Consider the following 10,432-nt stretch of genomic DNA (forward strand, 5'->3'; position numbering starts at 1 on the left):
GTAGCCCGCTCGGACGGTACGGGGCTGGCTGGCCCGGGCTGGGTCGGGAGAGCCGGTCGCCTCCTTTTCCTCCTTCCCCTCCTCCTCCTCCTCCTCTTCCTCCTCCTCCCGCTCCCTCTCCTCCCCAGGGTGACCCTCCTGAATGCCTTTCCCGACAGCCCGCTTCGCCCTGGTTGGTTTTGCAACTTGAAAAAGGACACGTTTCTGGGGGGAGGGAAGGAGGAAAGGCTCTGGCCGGGCGGCACAGAAACGCTCCCCGAGCCGTGGGGGAGACCGCCGAGAGGGCTTGAAAGCTCGCGGGAATCCCACTGCCCTCTCCCAAGGAAGCACCCCAAATTCGAGGCGCGGAGAGGGGAAACGCGGGAGCGGGGAAGGAAAGGCGAAGAGGAGGAAGGCAGGAAGGAGGGCAGGCGGGGGGCAGGGCAGGGGAGAGAAGCGGAAAGCAACCAGCCGCGAGAGCAGGCGGCGGCAGCGGCAGCGGCGAAGCAGGAGTCGTCCTGATCCCTCGCCTCTGTTCCCCCAGCCCGGGAAGCCGCCTTCTCCCCCACCCCACCCCACCCCACCCCTCCCCCAACCCGGACCCCCTCCTCTCCCGGCCTCTTCCCCGGCGGACCCCCTCCCTTTTTTTTTTCCTCCGCGGGCCCGAGATATGGCAATGGTAGTTAGCAGCTGGCGAGATGCGCAAGAGGACGTGGCCGGGGGCGGCCCCACCGGAGCAGCTCAGCCGGGCCGGGATCCGCAGCAAGGGGCCTCGGCGGCCCCCCACACGCCGCAGACGCCGAGCCAGCCGGGCGCCCCGTCCACGCCGGGAGACAAGGGCCAGCAGCAGCAGGGCTCCGGGCAGAGCCAGCAGCAGCAGCAGCAGCAGCAGCACATTGAGTGCGTGGTCTGCGGCGACAAGTCCAGCGGGAAACACTACGGGCAATTCACCTGCGAGGGCTGCAAAAGTTTCTTCAAGCGGAGCGTCCGCAGGAACTTAACGTACACTTGCCGGGCCAACCGGAACTGTCCCATCGACCAGCACCACCGCAACCAGTGCCAATACTGCCGCCTGAAGAAGTGCCTCAAAGTGGGCATGAGGCGGGAAGGTGAATATGATTTCCTCCCTATTCTACTCCAGCTGGGGTATGTTGAGAGCAGGTCCGTGGAGGGGGGGAGATGTGCTACCCCCGTCCTCTTCGTCCCCGCATCGCAGCTCCCCACTCCGTCCGCAGATTATTACTGTTCCTATTATTAACGTCAGCACCCAAAACCACCGAGCCCCATGGCGCTCCGTCTCTCTGTCTCTCTCTCTCTCTCTGTCTCTCTCTGTCTCTCTCTCTGATAGTTTGGAACTGGGGAAGAAGCAAAGGGGCAAATAAGCAGCCCTTTCTTTCGATGTTGACTTCTCCTACCTCTTTTTACTATTCCCAATTCCTGTTAAAAGGGGGAGAGTGGTGGGTGGGGATCCTAACTTCAGATGAGCCAAGCTTCCTCACCTCCCCAAAGAAATGTATTTCAGGGATATGTGTGTGTGTGTGTGTGAGAGAGAGAGAGAGAGAGAGAGAGAGAGAATTATGCTGCTTGTGTTGCTTTTTTCTGGTGTCTTCCTGATCTGTTTAGCTACTGCTCACTTCCCAAGATCTGGCCTTTGTCATGGTTCCCCTCTTCCCCTCATGCTTTGGAAGGAAAGTTTGTGAATGTGCTCTGCTTTTATACTTCTGTCATTTCACCACCCCCATCCCTCTGCTGCTGTTCATTTCACTTCCCTACCAAACCCCATTGTCTCTTAAATACTACATACCAGTTGCAAACCACCCCCAAGTCAATGACTGCTGATGTTGTTGTTGTTGTTGTTACCATAAAGCATAGCTTATTTCTGGATTGTGCTGGTCAGTGTTTGAAAACAAACACAAATACTTCCAAGTGTTGTAATAGCTAGGTCCTCCCCCCCCCCAAAGAGAGCAGCCCTTTATTTGTAATATTTCTCTGTCTACTTTTTTCTTTTTATGTTTTCCTTTGCCCAGATTTACTGCAATATATGCTATTTCCATGCTCTGGTTAAAAATGCCCTAAGTTATCAAATCAAATAATCCATTTTCTGCAGTGAAAATTTGAAAAAAAATGTTAAAATACTTTCTCACTTGTGCCATAGAAAAAAGAATTATTTTTTTTAAACTGACCACTGATGACTTCATCTGTAGCTTCAGCCAGCTTTTGTCAGAAAAGGGGTCTTAAAGAAACATATAACTAGAAAGGAATCAGTGCAGAAATGTATGAAGGAGATAAATCCTTCACCATCTTTGAACTGTGTTTCAAATGTACAGCTGCAGCTTTGGAAATCTAAACTATAGAAATAGAAAAGATGTTCTGACAGCTAGATAGAAATGTTCTGATTGAAAAATATAAAAATATGTAATGGTATGAAACTGAAAATATTAATTTGGGGGACTCTAAAATATTCACCAGAGGCCCTCTCTTCACCTTGTCACCTTTATTTATATACCTCAAGTTAGAATTTCTTGGCCTCAAATTAGTGAAACCACATGTGTTTCACACACACACAAACTTTGTTCAGCTTTAGAGAAGTCCAAGCATGCTTACATTTGGGATAGTGAATGAATCCATGGCATTCGGGTGGTACGTGCAGGCGTGTGTGCGTGTGTGTGTGTGTTGTGCATGTGTTGCACAGTTGCAAATGTTTGTCTTCACTGGTCAAAGCAGTAGGCATGCTGGTGCTTTCTGGAACCACACAGTTAAAGATTTGATATTATCCTTCCCTCCTTGCCGCTCATGTTTGGCTTCTGTAAGTCCACATTTTATTTTAATTCATCTCTTTGAAAAATAACAATTCCCCCATCCTTTTGAATACAGAGTGCTCCATTTAAATTGGGCAGGGGCTTGCATATGTGTGTGTGTGTGTGTGTGTGTGTATTTAGTTAGACTGAGACCTGATTGTCTAGGCAGGATAGCTTGCAAGGCTAAGGGGAGCTCTCCCTGACCCCCGCCCCCTCCAACAGTTTGGTAGCCTTATTGTGCGATCCCAGACTGGCAAATAAAGAGAAGGCTTGGCTGGATGGTATTTTGCAATTGCAGCAACTTTGAGTACTGACTAGGCTAAAGAGGACCCAGAATGTCTAACTGGTTCTCTGGAAAGATGAAGAGGGAGCATTTTGCAGGTGGGGCCTGATTTTTTTGTAGTTTTAGCAGAGGCAGCTTTGAAAGTCTGCTCTTATCTGTAATGTATTATTGTCATCATCATCATCATCATCATCATAGTCTTGCAAGGAGAAAGGCAGTCTCCCTTGCAGGAGCATCTGGGCGTCCCCATTTGCACAACAATGCAAGGTGGGGGGGCTTACCTTGTGTGTATGTCTGCCGTATTACCCATATACATACCTTCTGATTTTTGTGTGTGTTTGTGTGTGTGTATGTCAGAGGGAGCGCGCTTGTGTGTGTGTGTTTGTGTGTGAGTGTGCGCGCGCGTTGCTTCGGCTGCTGCTGCTGCTGCTGCTGCTGCTGCTGCTTTTGCCTCGCGCGTGGCAACGGCTGTCTGGCGGGCTGGGGTTTGCCCAGGCTGCCGGATGCACATTTCCTCTCCTTTTCTCTCTCTCTCCCTCTTTTCGTCAGCGGTTCAGCGAGGAAGGATGCCTCCGAGCCAGCCGAACCCGGGCCAGTACGCGCTGACCAACGGCGACCCGCTGAACGGACACTGCTACCTGTCAGGCTACATCTCGCTGCTGCTGAGAGCCGAGCCTTACCCAACCTCACGCTACGGCAGCCAGTGCATGCAGCCCAACAACATCATGGGCATCGAGAACATCTGTGAGCTGGCAGCACGGCTGCTCTTCAGCGCCGTCGAGTGGGCCCGCAACATCCCCTTCTTCCCGGACCTGCAGATCACCGACCAGGTGGCCCTGCTGCGCCTCACCTGGAGCGAGCTCTTCGTCCTCAACGCTGCCCAGTGCTCCATGCCGCTGCACGTGGCCCCACTCTTGGCCGCTGCCGGACTCCACGCCTCACCCATGTCTGCTGACCGCGTGGTGGCCTTCATGGACCACATCCGCATCTTCCAGGAGCAGGTGGAGAAGCTCAAGGCCCTGCACGTAGACTCCGCCGAATACAGCTGCCTCAAAGCCATCGTCCTCTTCACCTCAGGTCAGTGAGCCGGGCGGGCTGGGCCGGGCCGGGCTGGGGTAGTAGGTTGGAGTAGGCCGGCACGGCCCAGCCCCACTCTCCCCCAAGCAGAGCGGGCTCGCCAGCCCCTTACCAGAGGCCTCTGCCAAAGGAGGGGCAGCTCCCCACCACCCAAGGCAGTGAGGGCCAAACCCCGCTCGGGCCTGGCGTACAGGCCGCGCGAGGCATTGGATGTGGTCCGTGGCAGCTGCCTGCAGGCCTGCAGTGAAATTGGCAAGGTGAAGGCTTAAGGGATGCGCTGCCTTCACCAGAGATTGGCTTCGAAGGAGTGGGAGCTGGTGGGTTTCCCACACACCTCTTTCTCTTAGCAACTCCCTATGTGTGTGAGAGACAGAGAGAGAGAAAAGCGGGGAGGAGGTTTAAAGCCTTGGTCAAAAGGCTTTTCACCAGAGCTTGTTGAATAGGGAAGGCAGACACACAAATCATCAATATTACTACTTCATTGCTATGTGATTCTGCTCCCCCCCCCTTTTTTTTTTTACTAGAAACTACTCATAATTCCAATTGCTGTGGCCGGAGGAGCTGGTAAAAAGTGCCAAAAATGACTCCTTCCCTGCTTAAAAAGAAGTGGGGAGAGAAAGAGACAGGCTCACCCCAAGGTTGCAAACCCTCATCTGCAGAAATATTTTCTTGCCCTTTTCTCATGGTTTCAGCCCCCCTTTTTAATTCTTTCTCCCCCACCTCCCAACATTTCTGTGCTTCTGTAGTTTCTCATCTCCCAGCTCTGGTTCACACGATGCAACTCTATACTAATATTAACAGATTAGTTGCAACCCCCCTCCCCCCCAAGCAGAGACAGGCATGGATAATGTGCTGGTCCATAATTTTGGTTATGATAGATGGCTCAAATTAACTTTGCAAAAGAGGCCATTAACCTCACCTTTGAAGTGCTCAGGTTGAAGTCTATAAAAATCCAGGCATCTTTTATTATTGCAAACCTGGTCAAGTCACATATACACACATTCAAGATCAAGGATTTATGAATAAACATGAGATGGCCTTTGGGTCTTACTTGAAAGGCATGGCTGTCTGTGAGTTAAATTTGCACCTCACACAGGACAATCATATACATGTCTGTTCAAAAATAAATCCCATCAAATGCAATAGAATTTACTCCCAAGTAGGATTGTGTAGGATTGAAGGGTTGCAGTAATGGTTGTGTTGTTTAAAAAAACAGTTTCTTGTTTGTTTGTTTTTTAGTATCCCCTACTATTAAATTTCCCCTTAAACCTGAAACCAAGCAATGTACAAAGATTTAGCTGGCTAGACTTGCTGAAATCCTGATTGGGAGGAAGAATCCATCAATATTTGTAGCTTCACATGCCTGAGAAATAGTATTTACATTGTAGTCAAATGACTCTTAAATTTGTGCAAAATTGTAATGTAGCAAGCGTAGTATTAATATCGATTTGAACACTGGATAATTTATTTAGATGGGGACTCATTGGTATGCGCAATGCTCAGAGAGGTGGACTGTGACTGCCCCCCTTGTTCCTCTGGCTGCAAATGCAGGGCTCGGAGTGAGGGCTCTTTCTTTGCAGAGGATCAAGTGCAGATCTTAAAACAAATGGGGAGATTTACGAAGCAGCCATAGAGACATTTAGGCTGCGTTTTATCTTCCGCCTGTTTTCCTGGCGGAAACATGTTTTTCACAACTGACAAAAGGAGACCCTGGTGGCATTTTTCAGGGTGATTTCAACTGCAGCCTCACATACTTTTTTCTTAACCCATTTATTCATTTGGAAACAGGGGAACGATTAGACTTAAACTGGACAAAGGGCAGAAATATTGAGATGAGTTTTAAAACAGCACATTTAAACCAGAATGTAAAGAAAGAAGGTGTTTGCTTCAAGAGCTTCACTGAAAAGGCCCCAGACTAAAAAGTCTGACCCCCCACACACACCATTCTCCATTTTTTCAAATCCTGGCCCAGCCTTTACCTGGCTGGTTTTATAAAGCAGATATGGGTATTGCTATTTGGGGGTGGGGGGAGTTAACAGCAATTTTAATTGTTCATAATTAATCAGTTATTACCAACTGATACACTGAAATAGTATTTTCCAGCATAACCCCTTTGCAAGTCTGATGTTTCTTCCTCCACCCCATACATTCCCTACCCCCACCCCACTTCAACTACCTCCTCCTTTCAGTTTTCATATATACACATTTCCACTTGGGCTAATCTTGTTTTGATTGCTGGCCAGAAGGTAATTGATAGCAAATCTTTCACCAAGTCATCCAACTTTTTAAGCAAACTTTGATGGATGGAAAAAACATTTTTTAGCCACCTGGTCCCAGTGGCTTAACTCAGCAATCTGATCCTAAATGTAAAATAAGTCTTGATTCAGAATCATTGGTTTTTAAGATGAGAGATCAGTGTTTAAGCCTACTTAGAGATTACTGTGTTTCTTATTTATTTGGTCATCATCATTTGGACTTCAGAATATTATTCTTCACCTACAAGATGTCCCCAAGTTAAATAGACCCTTAAAAGTAATTCTAACAAGTTTACTTTTCACACCAATATGCTAATTTCCTTAGAGAATGCTTTCTTAATTAACGTATAGGAATGTACATCCCTCTACAACTTAGAATTATACAGGCAATATTACCCACAGAAATATCAGAGCAGGTCAGTTGTATAAATCTATCTCCCACACAGTAAGAATGTTGCTTTCTCATTTTCTCATCTGCAAGCTGATTGCACCAGTATTTTTTGAGAACTAAACTCTCCTAGGTGCATTGGTTAAAATATACTCCACCTAATACCAAGGCCTGTGCTATGTAGTAATTATTATATATTTATATAGTTTCTCTGCCATTGATTAGAAAGAAAAATACTGAGCAATAATGACTGCAGGAAAAATTATAGCCACTTGAAAAAGTGAGAGATACACAATTTCCATGTCCACTCTTCTCTTCTCCTTTCATAGTCCCCTCCTCCCATTCCTCTTCTCCTTGATCGGAGGTAAGCTAAAGAAGGTGAATATGCATTGCTCTCCTTCTTTGGTCTATTTCACCTTAACTCAATCAGCGAATCGATCAGATAGCATAGATTGTTTAATTAATTTTCAGATTGTCTGGTTGAAAGCATCCCCTCGATTCCACCATGTTTGCTGGGGAGTGGGGAGAGGGAATTACTTGAGTGCAAGGAGTGCCAAGTAAATTCGAAGTCCACCTCTTACGTACTAGGTAGGGGTAAAGCTTGAGGAAAGAAATAACAGAGGAAGATATGTTTTATTAAGCATGTGTTGGATATATTAAGGAGAAGGGGGGGCTTGTCGATGCTTTTTCTCATAATCCCAGTGGTGGCCTCAAGCTGGAGAAAGCAGAAGCAGAAATAAATATTTTACCAATCCAGAGAATAGGGCAGGAAGCCTCCAAAGAGATGTGCTGAGGCAACCAGACCCTTTCATCCTGCCTTATTTAGAAGTTGCCTGAAACTAAAGACCCTTGCAGAAAAGGGCAAATGGCAAATGGGAGAGTAGAAGCTAAAGGGTGTAGAAGAGGAAGATCTCTTAGTCACAGCTAAAGAAGACAGTGACTCTTCACTATAATGGACCACAAATGAGGGCAGGTCTACGCTGCATGACGTCTGTGCATTGCAATCTCCCTCCCTCCCTCCCTCCCTCCCTCTCTCTCTTTCTTTCTCGCTCTCTTTTTTCTCCCTGCACCTCCTCCCCTGGTTTTAGATGTTGCAAATGATCACTGCATTTAAGGCAAAAGCATGGATTAGCACAACAGTCGGGCGTGCGTAATTGTACATCTAAGCACTCCTTAGTCTGTAGCTGGGGTCATGAAGGTCTTTTCCTCAGAAGCGTTTGAATTATAGCTTGGTTTATTTTTATTTTCGCTTGAGGCCAGAAGCGTGGGCATGAAGGTGCCTGGCAATCTTTTGAAAGCCCGGCCTGAAAACGGGATATCTGGTATCACAAACCTAATACACAATACCAACCAAAACAACAGCTCAAAAAGGATTGTGCAAATAATTATTCAGTGCCTTTTTCTAGGTGTTACATTTTTAAGGTCTGCTTGGGGGACGCTTTCTCCCAGATTAATACATTCACACACTCTCACATACGCACCATACACACACGAGCACACACATCCATCTCAAAAGCTGCTTTGATCTTCACTAAACCGCCGTGCTAGTTGACGGCTGCCTTGTGATCATGATGTTTTGAAATATTTATTATTGATAGAAGAAAACAAGTTGTGAATCTGAACAAGGCCGACGACAGCGGCTCCCCGCTTCCCTGCCCGAAAGCACCCACCGCTTACGGGCAGGTGGCTTCCCCCCCCCCCGTTTCTTTTTCTTGGGCTCTTTTTTTTTTCGTCCCTGTTTTTAAAACCCAAACCAAGAAAAATTAGGGAGGCGGTAGGAAGGCTGCAAGGGAGGGTAGGTAGACGTCTCTGCCCTCTTTCTTTACCCTACGAGGAAAAGGAGGGACGAAAAGGAGGGACGGAGGGAGGGAGATGGAGAATATGTACATGGAGGAGGGGGATCTCCTATGCAGTTTTCTGGTTCCGGGAAGTGCGTATCCTTCCCCTCCGAAAGAAAGATAGAGCTAGGCACTTTCCCGACTCTCTGGAGGCCTTCTTTTTCTGGTAGATGCAGCCTCGCAGCTCGGGCCAGGCAGGCGGCGCAGCTTTGTGAGCGCGAGCGCGAGCAGCTGCAGACGCCTGCTTAGCGCAGGCTGGCGGACCGGCGGGCGGGCGAGGGGGAAGGGAGCCCGAGCCATCTTCCCGGCAATGATTATACGGCTTCCAGAGATGTGACCAATTTTCAATTACAGTACTCGATCGTCTAGATCCAGAGACAAAGCAAGCACGCTTCTCCTGCTCGCTGTCTCTCTCACCCCCTCCCGGAAATGGAGGCGGCAGCCTTTCATGCGAGCGACCCCAAATCCTCGCCTGGCTCGGCTCTCCTGCCGCGCGCGCCGGCTTGGTCCCGCTGAGTCCGCCCGGAGCCTTTCCCTAGAGCGGAGGATGCGCTGGAGGGGGGAGGCGTCCTTCGGAGACGGTCCACGAAGGAAACCCCCGCCGCCACCACGGCTGGCGGGGCCTGGCCGTCTCTCGCTACGCAAGGAGGGCAAGTGCGCGTGTCCACCGGCTAACAATAGGATGCAGCTCAGGGAAGGAAGCGAGGCCTGGGCCCTTCCTGGCGTCTGCAGCCAGGTTGCTGCCGGGCGGAGAGGGATGGCTCCGGCTCCCCCCGCCCCCCGTCTTTGAGGTGCCAATCAGATGAAGAAGGGACCTACAAAAGACAGCAGGGAGAGCTGCCTGGGGTCCCGGGGGCTCCGGTCGGGTGGCTGCGGCGGGGGAGGGGGGTAACCTGCCGGCTCGCCGCGATGGCCAGCCCTCGCTAACCATCTTGCCCCTGCTGTCTTTCCCCTCCGCCCACGCTGCTTGTCCTGGTGGCCGGACAGATGCCTGTGGCCTGTCGGACGCGGCGCACATCGAGAGCCTGCAAGAGAAATCCCAGTGCGCCCTGGAGGAGTACGTGCGCAGTCAGTACCCCAACCAGCCCAGTCGCTTCGGCAAGCTGCTGCTCCGGTTGCCTTCGCTTCGCACCGTCTCGTCGTCGGTCATTGAGCAGCTCTTCTTCGTCCGCTTGGTAGGTAAAACCCCCATCGAGACGCTCATCCGAGACATGCTGCTTTCCGGCAGCAGCTTCAACTGGCCTTACATGTCGATCCAGTGTTCCTAGAGCAGCCCCTGGCCTCCCCCGCTTAGAGACCCGCCCCAGGCCCCGCGGCTGGGCGGCCAGGTGGGGGGTCCCGAGCGAGAGCAAAGAAAGGGACCCACACACGCCTCACTTCCCCAAGGCCGGGTGCCCGGAAACCTCGTCCTGGAGGAAAGACTGGCGGAGGCTGGCAACTCCGGCCCGGCGGTGGTGGCCAAAAGGGGCAGCTCGTGTGTGTGGAACCAACGGCGATACTGAGGTGGGAGACTTTAAAACGAATAAACAAAAGTAGCAAAGACCGAAGGGATTTTCGTATTAAACTGCCCGCCCCCCTCCAAGAAAGAGAGAGAAGAGGAAGAGGAAGAGGAAGAGGAGGAAGATTAGATGGATTTTCCTGGATTGATCACGGACTGAAACGGTGATCAACTGTACAGCAAACACACAGTTTAAGAAACGAAGCTGAAGCCGAACTGACTGAGGGGGGGGGGAACGGGAGGGGGTTCCACAGGTAAACACTGACCACGAACATTGTTCTTCATTTTGTAAAATATTAGTCTTTATTTTCACTTT

At 50.0% G+C, this 10,432-nt stretch overlaps 1 protein-coding gene across 1 annotated transcript; it reads left to right on the top strand.

Annotated features, from left to right (window-relative positions):
* The first annotated feature begins 22 nt into the window (after positions 1-22).
* On the top strand, positions 23-10,114 carry NR2F1 (nuclear receptor subfamily 2 group F member 1). Its single transcript, XM_007432534.4, has 3 exons — positions 23-1,088; positions 3,610-4,137; positions 9,606-10,114. The coding sequence occupies exons 1-3, from the start codon at positions 650-652 to the stop codon at positions 9,884-9,886; spliced, it is 1,248 nt and encodes a 415-aa protein (XP_007432596.1). The 5' UTR covers positions 23-649; the 3' UTR covers positions 9,887-10,114.
* The last annotated feature ends 318 nt before the right edge of the window (positions 10,115-10,432 follow it).

This window comes from Python bivittatus, unplaced genomic scaffold (genome assembly GCF_059951505.1).
Source record: "Python bivittatus isolate LINGU-HERP-01145 unplaced genomic scaffold, Pbiv_v1 ctg000850_np1212, whole genome shotgun sequence".
NCBI classification, from domain to species: Eukaryota; Metazoa; Chordata; class Lepidosauria; order Squamata; family Pythonidae; genus Python; species Python bivittatus.

Excerpts from the sequence above, each read along its gene's own strand:
- NR2F1 (XM_007432534.4), top strand. The coding sequence starts at position 650 with ATGGCAATGGTAGTTAGCAGCTGGCGAGATGCGCAAGAGGACGTGGCC. Across the intron at positions 1,089-3,609 it reads AGTGGGCATGAGGCGGGAAG|CGGTTCAGCGAGGAAGGATG; the intron begins GTGAATATGATT and ends TCTTTTCGTCAG. Across the intron at positions 4,138-9,605 it reads CATCGTCCTCTTCACCTCAG|ATGCCTGTGGCCTGTCGGAC; the intron begins GTCAGTGAGCCG and ends GTGGCCGGACAG.